Source organism: Gastrolobium bilobum, unplaced genomic scaffold, assembly GCF_033153095.1.
Source record: "Gastrolobium bilobum isolate Gb01-03AN ecotype WA unplaced genomic scaffold, APGP_CSIRO_Gbil_v1 utg26293, whole genome shotgun sequence".
NCBI lineage: Eukaryota > Viridiplantae > Streptophyta > Magnoliopsida > Fabales > Fabaceae > Gastrolobium > Gastrolobium bilobum.
Window position 1 is genome coordinate 370,117 of NW_026897991.1, and position 21,546 is coordinate 391,662.

General features: G+C 35.2%; 1 protein-coding gene across 1 annotated transcript; it reads right to left on the minus strand.

Moving 5' to 3' along the window:
- Positions 1–3,922: 3,922 nt before the first annotated feature.
- On the minus strand, positions 3,923–6,838 carry LOC133311993 (basic leucine zipper 34-like). The gene is made up of 5 exons (XM_061513133.1): positions 6,309–6,838; positions 5,072–5,134; positions 4,540–4,615; positions 4,333–4,459; positions 3,923–4,143 (listed from the first exon to the last, which is right to left on the minus strand). The coding sequence occupies exons 1-5, from the start codon at positions 6,836–6,838 to the stop codon at positions 3,923–3,925; spliced, it is 1,017 nt and encodes a 338-aa protein (XP_061369117.1).
- Positions 6,839–21,546: the final 14,708 nt, after the last annotated feature.

Here is a 21,546-nt window from a genome sequence, read left to right on the forward strand (position 1 = left end):
GCCCATACCACAAGTCAGACCTAAAACCCATAACTTAACTTTAGTTCACATAGAATTTAACATATATGAATTTTCCCCAAATTTAAGGTTTAACCGTCTCAACATTCTTATAAACCACTTTAAATTAGCCTCTAGGTTTCATTATTAATTAACTTGATTTCCAAGCAATTAGACCATCAAGTGGCCGAACCCTAGCATAGACCAATTTCATGTTTTTCAATCTTTCACTTACAAATTCACATTTTATTTGACACTCCATCGAAATTCAATACGAATTGAACACAATTACTACCCCCATTAGACCTATAATGGCCAATTAGGGTTTATATATAAGTTCATGAATTTATTCAATTTACTACTTTAATTCAAATGTTCATATACATCCTATACTTAGAAAAAATATCCTTCCACTTAATTAACTCATCAACCATGTGGTATGCATCAATTAAAAGACCTATTCCCGAATTGGTGCATTATTTTCCAGCATTGACAATCTTCACTAATTAATTCAAAAAACTCCATTTTTGATCTAATTTCTCTGAATTTTTAATATGTTATAGTAGACATGTGTATATTTAATTTTCAACAAACCACACTTAATTTGGAGTCCTATAACTCCAGATATGAATTTTTTTAAATAGTGGCCAGAATTGGTTTCTTCAAATTTAATGAATTTTTACAACTTCCAATGATTCAAACTTGATCAATTCAACTCCATGAACACCAAAGACCATGAATACATACTAAAACCTACCGTAAACACATAACATCACCATAATATTCAGCCATATTTAACGAAAACCTTAGAATTCATAACTTGAAAACTAACCATTTAAACTTGAATTTCTTGACACCAATGCACTCCAAATGAACTAAGGATGATTCTTCAACCTTTAAACCAAGAAAACACTCATCTTTAGACCCATGAACAATACCTAGGTCGTGGCTTTCAAGAGGAGAAATCCAAGGATTGAAGGCTTCTTTGGAGAAACAAAGCTTAGGGTTTTGTTCCTTAAGATTCAATAATTATTTTTTGTGAAATATATTTTATCTAAAAGTGAAGGAAAATAGATGAAATGGGCTCTCTAAATTCTTCTATGGTGGTCGAACATGGAGAAGAGAGGAAGTGCAGAAAATTTCGTGGTTATGAGAAAGAAATAAGAAGAAAGCATAAACTCTATACTATATTTTTTTCCATTTCCCTTTCTTTCATTTCGATTCCCGTTTGCAATTGTTGCCTTTGTGCAGTTGCATGCGGTTCCCAACCTCTATCCAAGGACAATACCGGTGATCCAATTGACCTTGATGCTAAGAAGGTATCGATTACTTATGCATAAACTCCTCATTGTTTCTGTGTTGAGGCTAAGAAATATGACTATAGTAGAAAGGGAAAAAGGAGAGATGCTGACTTAATCATAGGGAGAGATGTTGGGCTAATAATATTAGAAGGCCTAATGCAACTTGAAGAGGATACAAGGGATGACACAAGACCTGATGTGGAATGGGATGATGTGGCAAATGTGCTGTTCAGTGAATGATATCAACATTCAATGCATGGAGGTAGAACATGAAGTTAGTTAGAGGTGTGTGAGAGAGTTAGAACGATTAAGGGGTAGTATGTGTGGGGATTTATAGTGGGAAGGCAGTGTGGAAATGGTAAGAAGAATGCAATGAATTAGTGGGTAAATATAGAGGATCGAGTGGTGGACCTTTGGTGAGTATGTGTTATTTTTCAAAGTCTTTTACAAGGTGTCACTATTCTGTTATATGATTTCCTCAATTGTAAGGAGCATTGTTCCATAATATCAGCAACATATACCAAAACATTTTCTTAATTTTCCCTGTTCTATCATTCTGCAACAAAAAAATTCGACGTCTTCGAGTTCAACGAAGAAGAGAAGATCAAGAAGGTCTCGTAGAGGATGCTCGGCAAGTTCACAAACCCTAGCAAGTTTTGCTCCTCCCCCAATGACCAAGTACTATTTCCTCCATGCATATAAGTCACTCTATACTCCACTTTTTTTTTTCATTTCCCATTCTTTCATTCGATTCCTGTTTGCGATTGTTGACTTTGTGCAATTGCGCGCGGTTCCCAACCTCTATCCAAGGACATCACCGGTGATCCAATAGACCTTAATATTGAAGAAGGTATCGATCATTCATGCACAAATTATTTCATTGTTTTTGTGTTGTAGAAATTAATTTTATAGCATATCGGTTTAGATATAAAGTGGTAAATTTTGTAATCAAAAGTCTTCTTTGAACACACAAGATAGATCTCCTTGTACATATATATCAACCAGCTCAGTGAAACCTAAATCACTTAACATGATTAAGCATTGTTTGGAAAATTTAATTTAAATTAATCCAAATTTCTCAGTTCATTCAATTTACTCATCCATGCTAACATTAATTAATATTTTTGTAAAGGAATTAATTTACTCATTCAATTGTAAGCTTAACATAAATTATTGTAAAGGAATTAATATTTTTGTACTCATCTTTGCTATTTAACTGCACTAAAATCATGTCCTGACGAGTGTTTTTTACAAATCAATTTTTTTTTTATTTTTTTGGTAAAATACAAATCACTTTTAGGCAAGACCAAAGATGAAGAGTAATTATATACAAACAAAAAACAAAAAAGATGAAGAGTAATCTAAAGTCCCTTTTATTCCTCCATTTGCACAAAATTGTGTAAACATTTGATCGATCGGTTTTGTAATTTTGTTAGATTGAGATTGCATTTTGTATCAAAATGAAAACCAAGCTTTCACGATGTGCAAGCCTTTTAAGTTTTATTGTGTTTTGCATCAGCCCACACTATAAATATACAGGGAAAAGTGTTTGTCATTTTAAATGACAGAAAGTTATGTCATTTTAAGAGAGATACAGACACAGAAAATTTGAATTTTAAATTAAAAAAATCACCCACTTTCTCTCTCCCATGATTTTCATTTTTCTGTGTCTATCTCTCTCCTAAAATGACATAACTTATGTCATTTAAAATGACAAACACCAAACCCAAATATATAATCTCAATGGTTTTGACTTTTGACTTCCCTATCATAAAACCAAATTAGTTTTAAGTCGCATTTTATGATCTACTCTTAATTACACTTTTCCACGATTTTCTTGATGTGGCTCTTTACCTGATCGGTCCCTTTGTAGTTTGTTTAATTTTGTATGTTTTCTATATTCTAGTAAGTAAAATTAAAGCAGATAAAATGGAAGATATCCCAATTAACGAGATAGAGGAAGATCTAAAACCAGTAAAAATGACATTTCTTGAATGATTTTAATGAAAATTTGGTCGTTGGTAAAGTCCAGTGATATTGATTAATTAATGTACCAGACTTCTCATAGTGAAATAAAGTAAGGATTGGTTGTTGTAAAGAAAAAGTTCTTCTACATTGCTTTATTTCAAATTGTGGACTTGTATCATCTCAAGCCTTAAAAGTGTAACTGCATGTAAGGGGCAGTTCATGAACGTAGCCACGTTAAAACTTGGTAGGAGGAGTTTTGTCACCTATATGATCTTTACCTGACTCGAATCAGACTAGTCGAATAATCAATGAACGAATGGATAATATAAAAAAAAAACCCTTAGAAGTAATATTTCCTTTTGAGGATGGAGTTAACATGATATTTATTTAACACAACATAAGAGTTTACATAGATTGTCCATGCCTGGCAACACCAGAGATGCATATTGGTATAGCATATATTTTTGTCACTAATCATAGCTTCCAATTGGAATCGACATTCTTCTAAAGAGATCCTCTATATTGGGGGATATTCTACTATGCAAACTAGAGATACCATTGAGGGCTTTGACTATATTTGAGACCTCATTATGACATTTAATTGTAGAAAACCAGGGTGTCTCAAGCCATGGAGCCCCAGGTAGCTAGCTGTACAATCACAGTGTGAATTCATGAATATCACTTTTCAACAGAAAACTATTGGCTTTCGGCAATTCAGCTCCCTTATGCTTCAAAAGTTTTGCAAATGAGGAATCAAAATCTTGGCTTTTAGATCGAGGCCTACCATAATGCTTCAGCTGCTGCTGGTTGTGCTGTTGTTGCTGTTGATAAAGATTTCTAAGCCTTGTGATTTCTTTCTCAAGCATTTCCTGCTCCACTATGCCATCCAACATTTGTAATCAGCAAATAACATAAAATCAAAAGAGAACAAATAAATGTTATTCATAACTGACATGACAATACTTTTCAGTTAATCATTGAAATCTATCCAATTTCTGTCTAGCTTAATGAAGTTGTAAAAGTAAATAAATTAAACTAAAGAAATGAACAAAATGTTGCTACTTACAGCATTTGATGAAATGCACTTGGGATAAACTATCCAACCGTTGTTTGAGGGCCCTATTCTCCATACCTAATATGAGATTTTGCTGATCAAGAAATTCAAGATCTGCTGAAACTCCATATCCTTCTGCCTATAAGGAAGTAGCAGCAGAATTTGTAACATTTTCCCTTCAGGTATGAGACAAAAAGTCATATATTTTTGTACTCTTACCTGCAAAACTTGGATAGTTCTTTCCAGTTCAGCAATGTATTGTACTTTCCTGGCCCGGTTTTGTTGAGCCGAATGCCTGTATTGCACCACAAAATATTGGATGCAAAAAGTGTAAAGAATAATTGATTTGTATATGCAGATAACACTTATGCTCTTCCTTATCTATTATTATCTAAATCACTTGTCTTGCGCATTATTTAAATAATACTCGCAGTTGTAGCCTTACTTGTTCTTTGAATATTATCAGAGGAAGGATCCTACCTGACTAAACAACCAGCTTAATTTATATTTGAAAGTTTTATATTGAGAAAGCCTGGTGAGTAATATTTATACCATGAAGGAACATGTATGAAATAGGAATATGGAGTCTCAAGAAGAACAAATATGCCTTTTGAGCCCACCTAGTTACTCGCACATAAGCAAGTATGCACCAAAGAAGACCAAGGAAAAGGAAAAATGTGTAGGATAAGATAAAATAGAAATTGTCCTATGTGAAATTATAAATTGTCCAGAAGCAATAGAGATTATATACCGGTAACAAATGTCATTGTTCTGAACCCTTCCAGTGGGTCTCATAGCTTCTAGAAGCAACAAACTACAATAAGTGATAAGCACAAGAGATAAGAGATAGGATCCCTTATCATCATGTATCCTAATAATTTGACTCCCACTAGGACACTTCCTTCACCTACGAGTAATAGTTTCTATAAATAAAACATTACACCTTTCAGGTACACATCCTCTACTCCTTACTCTCTCTTAGCTATTATTATGCACACACCCCTATATCTTTGGCCCAGCGCCTCGATCCACCACAGTGCACAAAGATGCCACCCTTTGCGGTGTCTCTTTCATAGAGCACCGCAAGCGTATGAATCACATATTAATCACTTACATTCAGTCAGACATTCTCGATCCTCCCAGAGTTATCCTATGTGAAAACATAAATTCCTTAAGCCCGGAAAAGTTAAGGACACTATGGGCTCCTTTGGTGGACATGATAGGATAATGATAAGATATGATATGGGGCTGATAAGGGTAGGATATGATATGGGGCTGATAAGTCTATATCATGTCCTGCGTTTGATGATCACCTGATTAGCAATCTGATAAGATTATGTAGAAAGAGAAAGGAGAGAGAAAAACAAAATATAATGCAATAAATATAAATATATTGGGTAGCGTGGGGATATAGTGGGTACCTAATATTGGTATCCTATCCTATTGAATTCTAACCCAGCTCCCCCCATAGGATAAGAAATCATGTATTGGATAGGATAAAATGAGACAATAGGATAAGCTAATCATATCCTATTGACCCACCAAACAAGAGATAAAAGTAAGATATGATAAGTGAAAAGAACCTTGGGATACACCACCCCAAAAGCTAGCTCAAAGGGTGGGAGTGCCCAAGACCTTATAAACTCCACATTAGTTGCACATACAACCAATGTGAGACTATATATCTCAACACGCCCCCTCACACGAGAGCCCTTTGGGCTTGAAGCGTGGACAATGCAACAGGCCCATCCTACCTGTGCTAAGAAACTCCACAAGAGAAAGTGGGGGGCGGCGAGGCTCTGATACCATGAAAAGAACCTTGGGATACACCACCCCAAAAGCTAGCTCAAAGGGTGGGAGTGCCCAAGACCTTATAAACTCCACATTAGTTGCACATACAACCAATATGAGACTATATATCTCAACAATAAGTTATCCTATCATATCTTCTTTATCAGGTGCTCCAAACAAGGCCTGTATATACATACCTTTTGACACGTTTTGAATCTGGTTTGGTTGCATAAGGATTGGAATGTAAGGAACGATGCTGAACAAAGGAGCCTTCTGAGTCTGGCACATTTTGTTTTACAGACATGTGTGATTGTTTGACGTCTTCATCTTGTGGAGTGACTGAAGTTGGAAATGTAACATAACAAGTGTTAGTTGAACTAAAAGTCTGTTTGCTCTTGTGTTCCTTGCTTTCAGTTTCCTTAGCTGTTATTTGTAATTGTAAGTAGGCTATAGAGTCACTTGATGATCGTCGATGACTCTTGCATAGTGGAGAGACTGGCTCATCAAGGAGTTCTTTCAACCAAGAGGGTACTTCCTCACTTAGCATGCTATCAGAATATGCACGTTGGTGGCCCCGTAGTCTCTCTTTGGCCTCTGAGAATCCTTCAAATTCAGCAATTGAATGGGAGGAACATTCAGCTTCAGATGTTCTTTTTGGGGGCAATATAGGCGGTATCCCTGTGTGTTGAGAGTTTCTCAAGTTTGATAAACCATTTGAAGTTTCCATATTTCAGGTATATAAATGACCCTGCAGAAAATTAATTTGCATAAATAAGAAAATGAAGATACATTGTCAATAATTGCAGAGTTCATATGGTCTTGATTCTTGAAATCCTCTACAGTACAGACAAATATAATCGTTGAAATACAATGAGAAAAAATAATTACAAATTTTAAAAGGAAAATTGTTGTAGTATAATATAAACCATTAAAAAGGCCTAATTTAGCCCACAGGTAGGTGAACTTGTGCATTATCCATCTTTCAAGCCCAGTGGCTCTTGTGTGAGGGAACGTGTTGGAGCATAATATAAACCATTAAAAAGGCTTCCACCGAACAACTTAAACTTTTGGGTTGAATTAATTCTTTACAAAAATGTCTAACCTTCGTTAATGCATTAATGCAATGAGATCTGAAGGGAGTTGCCAACCAAGCTAGATATATTTTTGCTGTGAACTGTAAAAAAGGGATCGGAATACATACATTAGATTCAGAAAACAAAAAAATCAAATATTTGATGCCAATGTGCATGCCTCACGTCACATGTCTATTATTTGTATAACTCTTGCATGCCACTGAAATCAAGTCTCCTCATGAATTTTAGCATTGCTTTGACTCATAAAATAATAACCATTTGCCCAGAAATGGTGTCATTGGCTATTAACTCACATGGTACCATTCACCAAATTAACGGTGTCATTCAAAAAAGAGCATAAAACTAGAATTAAAAAGAAAATAAAAATCAAGGGAAGAGTAACAAGAGAAGATACCAGAGATGCAGGGGCTTGAGCATAACCCGGTCTGGTTGTTGTGACCGGTCACCCCCGCTCATTATACAATAGTGTCAATTTCCAAAGCTTTTTGAAGAGAAAAACAAAACTTGTTTTCTTGTTTAAGGAGAGGGAGAGAATGAGTCCGAAATGGTCACAGGAAGAGCGCGTTTTGCGTGACAAGTTTTTAAAAAAGTAATGTTATATATTAACATTTTACATTTTTTTTTTTTGAAAATTAACATTTATACTTATAATCTATCTTCGTTTACAACCTCTTACAATCATATCTTAACCGTTGATTTTCGTTAATCAGCGGTTATCATTTATTGCGAACTAATAATTAATTAATAAGTTTGATTTGCGAAAATAATGACCGTTGATTAGCGGAAATCAACAGTTAAGATATGATTGTAAGATGTTGTAAAGGAAAATAGATTGTAAGTATAACCTTCCTATTTATAGGAAGGGATTAATGTATCTCTAGGAAATAAATTTATCTATTACTTATACGTAAAAGTGTGTGGAGTCCATATGAGTCCATACCAATGTTATTAAAACTGGCCCGGTCATTGACCCGGTCGAGGTACCGGGTCACTGGTTCAACCAGTGGGTCACTGGTTCAACTGCATGACTCGGTAATTATATGCAATTTTATAATTTATATTAAAAAATTATAAACACACTCAAATATCTAAAAAAAATGATAAAAATTTCAAATATTTTAATACAAAAAATAATAAATCACATATTATTATCAAATAAAAAATCAAACAAAAATATAACGATCGTGATACGGGGCTTTAGGTTCATAAAATGACATCTCTAACAATAAATTAATTCAAAATTTTATGCATAGTACATAATTGAGATAATATTAGTGTTGTAGGTACATATTGTGTAAGTTTATAATCAAAAACATATTCAAATATGACTATTATGATATTTTATAAAAAAACAAAAATCTGGAATTTTTTTTTGGACCGGGCCGGGTCACTGGTTTTTATGAAAACCGGCCGGGTCGGACCAGTTCTGATGCATGGCCGGTCCGTTGCTTCAACCGGACCGGTTATATGACCGGTTTATCGGTTCTCGGGTCGACCCTGCCAGGCCGGTTCGATTTTAATAACTATGGTCCATACGAGAAGAAGAGAGAGAAAAAGAAAACATTGGTTCCATATACTTTTTCGTGAGTGTAGGAGATAAAATTTATCCCTTATTTTCCATATAAAAGTTATTCTCTTAAGATGTTCGCACACATGTTGACATGTTAAGAACTAAACCCTTAAAAATAACATTTATTACTTATTTTCATTTAATATTTTTTAATTCTTTAACCCATCTTTTAAGGATATAGACAAACAATTATGGTTATTTTCTTATTAGACTTATCTTTAAATTTACATAATATTATATTTAATTTATTTTGCATTTTTATTATCTTACGCTTAAGTTAACGAATAGCACACTTGTTCACAATATCAGCTTCGGTAGTTTTATGGATATGTGCCTAATCTATGCGAGAGGATTGTGTATGTATGAACGAAGGTCAACATGGGAGGCTTGAGGAAGTCTATTACAACTGATACAGAGAATCTAACGATGGGAAAATATTCATTCATTCTCAGTGAGTTCAACAATGAATATGCTGACTTATATACAAAGCCTAAAACAGAAAAATGCAAGGTGTCATAATAACCACCTGATGTAGCAAATATAAAACGGAAAAATACATACTGCAAGGCTAAACAGAAAACAGTTGTAACAAACTATAAAATGACCTGGCACTAAAATATTACACATCAAAAATAAAAATGAAATACAATATATTTTAACACCCCCTCAAGTTGGAGAGTGAATGTTAAGAACACCCATCTTGGACACTAGATGAGCCAATGGAGCAGGGTGAAGAGCCTTGGTCATCAAATCTACAAGTTGTTGAGAGCTAGGGACTAGAAAAGTAAGTAAACTTCCTTGAGTGAGTTGATCTCGAACAGTGTAGCAATCAATTTCAATGTGCTTTGTACGTTCATGAAAAACAGGATTGACTGCAATATGGAGAGCAGCTTTGTTGTCACAAAAAAGGTGTGCAGGGGTTGAATTCGGAACCTGTAAATCAGTGAGCAAAGAGAAAAGCCATAACAATTCACATGTGACATTAGCCATGGAATGATACTCTGCCTCAACTGAGGAACGAGCAATGGTACTTTGTTTCTTGGACTTCTAGGAAATAAGAGATTGTCCAAGAAACACACAGAAGCCAGAAACTGATCTGCGGCTGTCCGGGAAAGAAGTCCAATTTGAGTCACAAAAAGCATGGAGCCTAAGGGAAGATTGTGAAGAAAAAATATTCCTTGCTCAACAGTGGACTTTAGATATCCAAGTATGCATTGAGCAGCTTGGAGATGTGGCTGGCGAGGAGCAGACATAAATTGACTTAAATGATTGACTGCAAAACATATATCGGGTCTGATTATTGTCAAATAAAGAAGGCAATCAATTAACCTACGGTATGCAGTGGGATCTTCCAAGAGAGAGCCTTCAGATGTAGATAAATGGAGATTAGGTTCCATAGGTGTGGAACGAGGCTTACAACCAAGGTAGCCAGAATCTTGAAGGAGAGAAAGAGTATACTGGTGTTGGCACAAGAAAATACCAGTGGATGATCGTGTGAATTCAAGTCCCAAAAAATATTTCAGAGAACCAAGATTTTTGAGCTTAAAGGAGTTATTTAATGTATCAGTCAGATGCTGCACATGAGCAAAATTGTTAGAAGCCACAATGATATCATCAACATAAACTAAAATGGCCATGAAGAAATCATGTGAGCTTCGGGTAAATAAAGAGTGATTAGCATGGGATTGAGAAAACCCAAGAGAAAGAAGGGTTGAAGAGAATTTGGAAAACCATTGACGTGAAGCTTGTTTCAATACATAAATGGACTTTGTTAAGTGATAAACAACATTGGGAGGCAGAGACTCCCCCTGTGGGGCATATCCAGGAGGAAGACACATGTATACTTCTTCATTCAAATCTCCATGAAGAAAAGCGTTGTTGACATCCAATTGAATTAAATGCCAGTTGGAGATTACAGCAAGAGCAAGCAATGTACGGATAATGGTTATTTTGGCTACAGGAGAAAAAGTTTCATTAAAATCGATACCTTCTTATTGTGTATAGCCTTGGGAAACTAAGTGTGCCTTGTTGATGAACCCTTAGTTCATCATGGTTTTAAGCAGGAATTAAGATCAAATTGTGTAATTAAATGATGAAAAACAAGGTTAATGTCCTAAGATGTCCTCAATTACAAGTTCAAGAGCTTTATTGGAAATTTGTATGATTCTTGTAGGAAAAGCAAGCTTGAAAGACAACTGGAGAAGGAAGAAGATTCTGGAGCTCAAGAGGAGAAAAATTGCCTAAGTGTTGAGCGCTAAAACGTCCACACTGAGCGTTTTAGCGCCCTGTTACAGGAAGAGGCCAAAACTTGCTGGTGATGAGCGCTAAAACGTCCACACAGAGCGTTTTAGCGCGCTGCTACACTAAGAAGATGGAAAATTGCTGGTCTTGGTCGCTAAAACGGCCTGCAATATGCGTTTTAGCGCCCTAAAGTGGAAAAAGATTCTGGTCTTCACCGCTAAAACGTCCAAATCAAACGTTTTAACGTTGGAGTCAGTTAAAGTTAGTTGAGCATTCACTAAGTTTGGACGCTAAAACGGTCATTCCTTAACGTTTTAGCGTTGAAATCAGTTAAAAGCAGTTGAGCATACGTAAAGCATGGACGCTAAAACGGCCACTTATGGACGTTTTAGCGCCCACATCAGTTTTCTGTTTTTAATTGTAACACTATATAAGGCAAAGCCTTGACACTTAGAGGAGAATCTTGGGGGATCTGAACTCTCTCTCTCTCTTAAACTTAGTCTGACTTTTCTCTAAATTCTTTTAGTTTTTGTATTAGGATTTCCTTGTAATAGTTTGGAGATTGAATACTTTCAACATGGAAATGAAGTTTGCTTCTTCTTCTCTTATTTATTCCTTAGTCATGTCTGAGTAGAGTCTTTGTAGTCTGAATGCAATGGAACTCCATGATAATATTATGTTGATTTGATTAATATGATGAGGTATTTTTCATGTGCTGATTTGAGATTTTCTGAGTTAATTATTTCTATCAATGAAGTAGTATAGAACATGGATGTTTATATGACTTCTGTATTTGATAATCTCAACATCAGAATTCTAGTACTCAAGGGATTGATGCTAGAGTTCTGATGTAATCTTAAAACCTTAGTATTTCATGCATGTATTAAGAAAGAAATCACCAAGGGATTGGGGTTTCTGATTAATGTTTCTATCAGGGTAGTAAGGGATTACATCTTGATGATAAGTAAAAGGTTGATTAGCACCACATGGAAAGGAATTCATCATATGATCAATTCTTATATGGTTTATCATGGAGGAAAGTTGTTTTCTGACTACTTGTTGTTTTTATTAATTCCTGATCCATATTTACTTGTGTCAATTTACTCAAAATCAATTTTCTGGTGACAAATTATTCATGATTTTTACAAACTCTTATTTGATTCAAATTAGTTTTCTATGGTATATTGGTGTTTGAACACAATTCCTTGTGGGAACGATCTTTACTCATCATTTTATTACTTGTACGACTAGTGCACTTGCTAGATCCGCAACACTTGTACCGTTCAAGGGAACCATCCGAGCGAAGTTTAACACGATAGACCCATTTACAGCCAACTGGGTGCTTTCCGGTGGGTAGGGAAACAATTTTCCAAGTGTAGTTCTGTTCCAAAGCATCAATTTCAGCAGCCATGACAGCACGCCATTCAGGGAGTTAGGAAGCCTCAGAAAAAGAAGAAGGTTCATAATGTGTTGAGATGGCATTAATGAAGGCTTTGTGGGTTGGAGAAAGACTGTCAGAAGAAATATGAGAAGAGATAGGGTACTTAGTAGAGGCTTGACAAATATAATCCTTTAAGTAAGGAGGGGGTTTCCTGATGTGGGAAGATGGAGTTGTTAATGAGGGAGCAGCAGTGGTGAGAGACTTATTTGGGACAAAAATCAGAGGAGATAATCCAGGGGGGATTTAGTAAAAGGAAACATTATTTCATGAAAAATAACATCACGAGAAATGAAAATGTGATTGGATTCAATGTCAAGAAGTTTGTATGCCTTATAACCAGGAGGATATCCAAGATAAACGCAAGGCAGAGCACGGGGAAAAAATTTATGACGATGCTTAGGAAGAGTAGAACAGAAACAGAGACAACCAAAAACACGTAAATGCGAATAGGTGGGAGATTTGTTAGAGAGAAGCTCAAAAGGAGTCTTAACATGTAAAAGAGGAGAAAGGGTTATGTTGATTAAATAAACTGCAGTAAGAACACATTTAGACTAGTAAGAAATGGGAATATTGGATTGAAAATGCAAAGCACGAGCAACATTTAAAATATGTTGATGTTTTCGCTCAACAATAGAATTCTGTTGTGGGCGATCAACACAGGAATGAAAGACCTGAATACCTTAGGAGGAGAAAAACGATGTGAGATTCAGCTCTGGTGCATTATCGCAACAGATGGCTTTAATGGAAGATTGGTATTGGTTGAGCATGAGTCTGAAAAATTGGGGAAACACAGTAGAAAAATCTGATTTCTGTTCAAGAAAGTATACCTAAGTGAATCGAGTGGCATTATCAACAAGGGTCAAGAAATATTTGGCACCAGTAACAGATGTAGGGATGAATGGTCCCCAAATGTCACAATGTATCAAGTCAAAAGCATGAGGAGAAATCATTGGGTTCAAAATAAAAGGTAAATGTCTTTGTTTAGCAATAGGACATACAACACAAGGAGAATTAATAAGAGAACAATCGGTAAAATTTAAAGTATTTTTCATTGAATTCAAAACAGAAGGAGAAAAGTGCCCTAAACAGGAATGCCAAATTTCAAAATTAACAATAGAAGCAACAAGTAAGCGGGGTGGGGGAACATATACTGAGGGAAGTGGGACAACAATATTAAAATGTAAAGATTTCCTGATCGGCTAACAATCCCAATCATCTTGCCCGTGATACGATCCTGAAGATGACAAAAAATTGAGAAAAGTGAGGGTACCAACAGAAAGAAGATTACAAGAGAAAGAGGAACAAATAACACATTCATGAGGACAATAGAAGAAAGAAGAGACACATAACCCATAAAAGAAATGGGAACAAAAAAGCCATTGGGAAGACATACAGAAGAGGAAAAAGAAGAGGCTTTGGAAGAAAAAAGATTAGAGAAGCAAGATACATGGTGCGTCGCACCTGTATCAAGAACCTTACACGATGAAGGGAGAGATGAAGGTGACTCACCACTGAAGCTCGCAACGGTCGGTGATGGTAGATCTGTAGACGGAGGAGGAAGAGATGACGTTAGAGATGAAGAAGAAGGAGTATTCTTCAGAAGGTTGAGTAAACGGGTATATTGGGTAGGTGAGATAGAGGTAGGATTGGGTTCCTTAGTTGGTATTTGAAAATGGGTTGCGTGGGTTTGGGCCGTATTTGGATATGTAATATTAGAGTGGGGCCTGAGGGTCTTGGGTTTACCCAGGAGGGAAGCCACGGAGCTTAAAGCATTTCTCCTCAGTGTGTCCAAGGGTTTGGCAATGGGTGAAAAAAGGACAGGCACGACGAGGGGCGGTGGAGATGGCAGCCATGGAGGCTGGTGGTGACGGCATGGAAACAGATCCAGGAGGAACAGCAACAGAGCTATCAACGGAGTATCAGGTACAACGGATAATGAAGTCGAAATTTGACGTTGATGTTCTTCTTGGAGAACCAAAGAAAATACCCGTGAAAGTGTTAGAAGAGGGGTCATCAGCAAGATCTGAGAACGGATGGAGGCAAAGGAGTCATTGAGACCCATCAAGAATTTCATGGTCTGGTCCTGTTGAACCGAATCAAGTAGTGTACGTAAGGCACCACAGGTGCAAGCAGCTGGCGAGGAATAGTCATTGAGTTCGTCCCAGAGTATCTTCAATCTGGTATAACAAGCATTGATGTCCATGCAACCCTGATTCAGAGAGGAAATTTGAAGCTTTAGTTGAAAGAGACGGGGACCATTTGCTTCCAAAAAACGGGTACGTAAGTCATTCCATATGTCATAAGCATTGGAGAAATACATGAGTCTATCTGCTATGTCTTTAGAAACTGAGTTTAACAGCCAAGAAATAACCATGGAATTACAACGATTTTAGGAAGAAAAGAGAAGAGCAGAGGAATTGGGACGAAGAATGGAGGAATCAACAAAACATAGTTTATTTTTAGCAGTGAGGGCAATGGTCATGGCTCGGCTCCATGAGTTAAAATTTGTTCCAATAAGGGTATAGGTGACTAGAACAAGTCCAGGATGATCACCTGTATAGAGAAAATAAGGGCTCGATGAGTCATCCATGGGAGAAGGTGAGGAATTAGAAGAAGAAGGATTTGTGGTGGAGCCGCGAGCCATGGAAAAAATCAAAATTCATCTAATACTATATTACAACTGATGCTGAGAATCTAAGGATGGGAAAATATTCATTCATTCTCAGTGAGTTCAACAATGAATAGTGCTGACTTATATACAAAGCCTAAAACAGAAAAATGCAAGGTGTCATAATAACCACCTGATGCAACAAATACAAAACAGAAAAATACATACTGCAAGGCTAAACAGAAAACAGTTGTAACAAACTATAAAATGACCTGGCACTAAAATATTACACATCAAAAATAAAAATGAAATACAATATATTTTAACAAAGTCTATTGAAGAAACGCCGCACTGTGCATTAGGTGAAGGAGCAAGGCCAAAGATATGGAATGTGTCCAGAGTAATAATTAACAGAGTATGGTTCAAAAGATGTGTACTGATAGTGTTGTGGACCTAAAACCCACACGGCCCAAACACTTATTTTCTTTTGAATTTTGTATTTGAATTTTGAATCGTTTTTCCTTTTGTTTGTTTACTTTCCTTGTTTTGTTTATTTCCTTTTGTTTTGTTAATTTCCTTTTCGTTTGTCTATTGTTTATTTTCCTTTCTTAGTTTATTTCCTTTTGTTTGGGAATTTCATTAGGTTTTAAATTATCATATAAAGGAATGGATTATTAGAAAAGGGCATCGAATGTTTATGCCATAATCCTCGTCTCAATACCCTCTTGACTCTTCTCTTTCTCTCTAAAATTCTTCTTATTCTTCTAAATTCCCCTTCTACATCTCTCTCTCTCTCTCTCTAATATTCTTTATCTGCTACATTGGTGTATTCATCCACGATCTCAACCTCCATTGTTGCACATTTTTCCCTTTGTACCTCTCGCCATTCGGTTCTCGTAGTTTTGGGCTTTTGATCGTACTAAGTCTTTTTTCAAAATGTTTGACCGAAATAATTTCCTGGTCAAACATATTACCATTGTAATGCATAACGACGCGGTATAAGAGTCACCACTTTAAGATGCGGCACTTTTACTAACTTCTTACGCGCAATTTCAGCGTTGAAGTCAGAGCTTTAATTATTGGATAGAGACACGGTAGACAAGCTACCACTTTTATCAGCATCGCACCACGTAAGGAAAGTGGCACTTAAGGTACCACGTCCTAAAGTGGTATATTGATTACCACGTGTACTGTCTATAAACTTACCCACTTCTGTAGCTTTCCCTTACTATCAGCAACGTTCTTCTCTATTGTCTTCTTCATTTTAAAACACTCTTCCATATCAACCCATACCTTTCCTTTACTATCAGCTTAACATTCTTTTATGCTGTTCGAAAAGTTTTTTCATTTTAAAACACTTCCATTTTTTCTTCATTTTAAAACACTTCCATTTTTTCTTCATTCTGTGTGAGAGTAAAAAAAAATTTCGTTCTGTTCGAGAGAAAAACTCCATAGTCACTTATGATTTCTTTTTTAAAGTTTTTTTGACCTCATCTTCCAAATATGTATCATTTCAATTTTTTGTTATTTACGGTAGCCCAAAAATTATAAATTTAATTTCTATAGAATTTATTGGAACCTTAGATTAGTTTCCTTAAATTTTATTAATAATATTTTACATTTTTTTGAAGTTGCTATATTTATTTTGTTAAAACCTTAGGTCAGTAGATTTAAATTTTATTAATGGTATATTAATATTTATATTTATTATAATGGCCTGAAATTTTATCAATGATATTATTAAATTTTTTAAGGGTACGATATTTATATTATTCAATTCAAAGATTAAATTAATTTTCATGTGAATGCTATATTATGTGGTATTAACTTTGTAGAAAAAAAGAGACAAATATAATATTGTTTAAAGCACTACATCTAAGATTTTATTTTCTTCACAAAAATGTTATCCTTGTAATTAACTTTGTTGCAAAAAAAGAGAGACAAAAATATAAATATTGTTTAAAGCATTACACGAATACTAACAATTTGCAAGGAAAAATGAGTTCAAATTTACAAAGAGTTCGTGCACTTATATACTATAATGATAGAAAGATTATGGGTTGTCGTGGTGTAATATTTGAAGGTGAAAACAACCAATGCGTATTTCACGTGGTATTAGCTTTGAGGAGTTGAAGGCGAAAATTCATCAAAAATTGGGGTTGTAAGGGAATCAACATATTACTGAAGTGACTGTAAGAGCTCTTCCGGGCAATATCGAAAATACAACAATATCAATATTACAGATGATGATGTCGTTGATGTTACATTAGATATTTTAGTAGAATAATTTGAAATGAGTTTTGATCAGAGCAGTGCAAGAAAGTTTGTGGAGCTATACATAGATTTTGAAAATACTGTTGTCATTACTTTTTAATAATATAAATATGGATAAAGGATTTCTCCAGTCAAAGTCAATGGAGATAAGTTATCTCCGGTGAGCCAAAAACGACGTCGTTTTGGACGTAAATCAAGGTGTTTTTGTAATTATAATATATTACAGGGTTATATTAGTCTTTATAATTATAATTTTTTAATCTTATAACTCCAAAACGACGTCGTTTTGAGCTCACTGGAGATAAAGTTATCTCCAGTGATTTGAGAAATAATTTTTCCTATAATTCAAAATTTATTTATATCATTTATAAAATTTAAGGTCATCACTAATAATATAAACATAGCATTAATAAAATTTAAATCCACTAATCTAAGGTTCTTACAAAATAAATATAGCACCTTTAGTGAACCTAATAATATCATAATAGCACCTTTGAAAATTTTAATAATATAATTAATAAAATTTTATGCCATTAAATATACTACAGTAATAAAATAAATAATAGCAACCACTACCTTAAGATTTTTACAAAATAAATATACGACTTTTAAATAAGTCATTAAATATACTACATTATTGTACACAAGATTTTAAAAATATAAAAGTTCACAACTCTGTCACATTTTACTTGTCCACAAGAATTACTATTATATGGTGCCCTTATTTGTGTTTATAAATATCACCACTAAAATTTCAGGCTATTAAATATACTAAACTAATAATATATTACCTTTAAATAAGCCATTAAATATACTACATTTCACTGTTCTGACAGCATGAAAAATGAAGAGAATGTTGAGCTGTGTAAGGGAAGGGTTCGGGGAAAATTATATAAGCATCAAACGTGGTTGCTTGTCTACCGCGTCTCTGTAGCTCTGACTCCAATGTTGAAATTGCGTGTAAGATGTTAGTAAAAGTGTCGCGTCTTAAAGTGGTGACTCTCATACTGCGTCGTTATGCATTACAATGGTAATATGTTTGACCAAGAAATTATTCCGGTCAAACATTTTGAAAAAGGACTTAGTATGGTCAAAAGCCCCGTAGTTTTACCGCCCAAAATGACATTTTCACAATTTTTCTCCAAAAAGGGTGATTTAATTTCAAATAATTAAATCTCCCATCTAATAATTCCCATTTAATTCTCATTTAATTTCTAAAATTTCTATTTAATGGTGCGGGTTCATACAACATTCTTTAAGAGATTTTAATTATTGGTTCAATTGTTAATGAATAATATGTATTATTGATTGCATCCACTCCTTTGGAATTGGTTGGGTTAGTGAAGGAATTGGGGGTGTTAGCCTCTTGGACAAAAAGAAAGCATTGAAAGACATCACTCCAAAAGGTAAACTTTTGGACTTTGTGAATAGTCCCTCTTAGTGTTCCACTACACACTCTTAAGGAGTGTTGGTTAATGATTTGAATGATTGTTGGATTGTTAGATATATGGTATGATTGCATTCATATAGAATTGTTGTATCATTGGTGGAAGGGCCAACAGACAAGCACTAGGGGCTAGATTGTATAATTAGTTAAAGAGCTAATGTACAATGGAAAACTTATGTATGGATTGTATAATTAGTAAAAGACTATTGTGCAATGGAAAACTTATGTATGGATTGTATAATTAGTGAAAGAGCTAATGTACAATGGAAAGCTTATGTATGGATCATATAATTAGTGAAAGAGCTAACGTGCAATTGAAAGTTTATGTAAAGATTGTATAATTAGTGGAAGAGCTAATGTACAATGGAAAGCTTATGTATGGATTGTATAATTAGTGAAAGAGCTAATGTGCAATTGAAAGCTTATGTAAAGATTGTATCATTAGTGGAAGAGCTAATGTACAATTGAAAGTTTACGTGATGTTTTATTTTGCCTCTAGCTATATGTTGTATTTTATGCCATGTAATCTAACCCTTCATGTAGGAAAGTGAACTTAAGGGTGAAGTGATCCTCTAAGGACCTTTAACTGAAGGTTCGAAAACTGCACCATAGTCATACTATAGAGCGCATACATGGGTGGAAAAACAAAAATTTTCGCAGCGGAAGCATAGACCATCTATACACCCCATGTATGAATGCTTTACGTTGAAACAATATGGGGTTTCAGAATTACCTTTTTCACTTGTAGGCACAAAAGGATGACGTCCTCCAACGATGATCCACACAATTATCTCCTTCTTACTAGCGAGAACTCTTTCTCCTTGATCCCTCCTTATCCTTGTGGCTGGCTAGGCGCATGCAAGGAAGAGACTACCAAGTGCTTGGATTATCTTTCTCAAGACTGTAATGGTGTCTTGAGGCTAGGTGATGGTGCAAAAAGAGAGAGAAGAAGAAAAGTTGGAACTTTTCCTAGAACCCTTAGAGGAGAGAGGGAGCATCAGGTTTTTCTAATTTTCTGATCAACTGCATTAGCCCCCCATTTAGTTAGGCGCAAATTTGAATGGTGAGAGGATCTTTCTTTGCTTGATCCTCTCACTTAACAACTGACCAGACTGTTGGGAGCCTTTGGAAGCTTCATGACTTGAATTCAAAATTCAAGTATGGATCATATCCATTTGTTCCACGAAATTTGATACAGAATCCAGTCAAGATTTCTCTCTCCACATAGGCGCCCCTCTTCATCTTCTTCCCTCAGAAATTTTGTTGCAACAGTATTCATTTGAATTCTAAATTCAAATGAAAAAGAAGTTGAGAGAATCTCCACCCAATCTCTATTGGATAATTCTTTTAAATAATTTTAAATTATCCTCAACAACCTAACCTCATAGAATTTTAAAATTCAGATTCAAATTTCAAATTCCAATTTGAAATTTAAACTCAAATATAAATTCCATCTTATCCCAGTTCGTAATTCGAATTCGAAATCCAATTTCAAATTTCAAATTTCAAATTCAAATTTCAAATTTCGAATTTGCCCAAATTTTATTTTGGTCAAGTCAACTCTTTGACTTACTAGGATTCATGCCCCAAGGCCTCTTTGGCCTACCATCATATTTGGGTCCATTAGTGGAGAAAACTCTTTCACCACTAATGCCCCAAAAGGGCGCATAGATCAAGTGGGCTTGGAGTTTCTACTCCAACCCAACTTGACTTATAGTCTTGACAAAGTCCAATAACTTATTATTGGTCCAAACTTGCTATAACTTGCAATAAGGAATAACCTTTGTGTGTGACCCATTAAGCCCAATTAGTTACTGACATAAATAAACTTGAACCAGTTAAACTCCTTTAAAAAGGCCCAATCCATTTAATGACTACATGATACACTAGCAATGCTCTGTAGCCCCAGAACTAATTGAGTTGATCAAGTGATCTACCTTTCTTATTTGGATACTGTGCCAGCATTATCCCTCACATCGTCGGTCACATTTAGTCGAGAGCAAGGATAGAGTATCATCTTTCTTTATTGACTAAATATAATATTTCACAGGAACTAGGAATCTTCTTCTATTGACTCTAAGACAGATCATGACTCTTCGTGATCTCTTACTATGCATAGATTCTCGAGTCAACTAGAAGTCATCTCAGCCCTACCGGTCTTTGTGAACGACTAATCCCTTATAGGGGATTGTGAGTCCTTCCGGCATGTCCATCTATACTCATGTATTCGAGTTATACCCAAGAGTACACTGTTCTCCCCATTTTCAGGCGAATAGAGAGTCAAAGTATAACTCTAGGACATAGTATTCGATGACATCCGCTCTACCAAACGTTCAGAGACTTTACAAATCCAATGATACTCTCCATAATGAATCCTTGTGGAGTCTCTAGGGGGTCAGTTCAGTGTTATCTGTTCTCCAACAGATCCACCCACGACATCAGCTAAGGCATCACCATGCCTGCATTCTATGAGGTCCCTACCTTGTATCTCTATACAAGTAGATGATGTCGTACTAGTCTTATCGAGATCATCAATACCCTTTCTTGGTGATTCAAGACCAGGAACATATTTTAGGTAATAGACATTCAGTGTCATCGAGTCCTCATGATCATGATCCCTATCATAGATCCTCGAGTGTACACCTGTTATATTCCTAGGGTCTTTATCTTTAAATGTATATTTACAATGAAATATTGGCGAGACATAAATATGATAAAGATAAAGTTTGCTCAAATTTATTAATCATGAAATACTAAATA

Coding starts and splice junctions, on each gene's coding strand:
- LOC133311993 (XM_061513133.1), bottom strand. CDS start 6,838: ATGGAAACTTCAAATGGTTTATCAAACTTGAGAAACTCTCAACACACA. Junction 5,135..6,308: donor GATTCAAAACGTGTCAAAAG/GTATGTATATAC, acceptor CACTTATTGTAG/TTTGTTGCTTCTAGAAGCTA. Junction 4,460..4,539: donor GAACTATCCAAGTTTTGCAG/GTAAGAGTACAA, acceptor ACTTCCTTATAG/GCAGAAGGATATGGAGTTTC.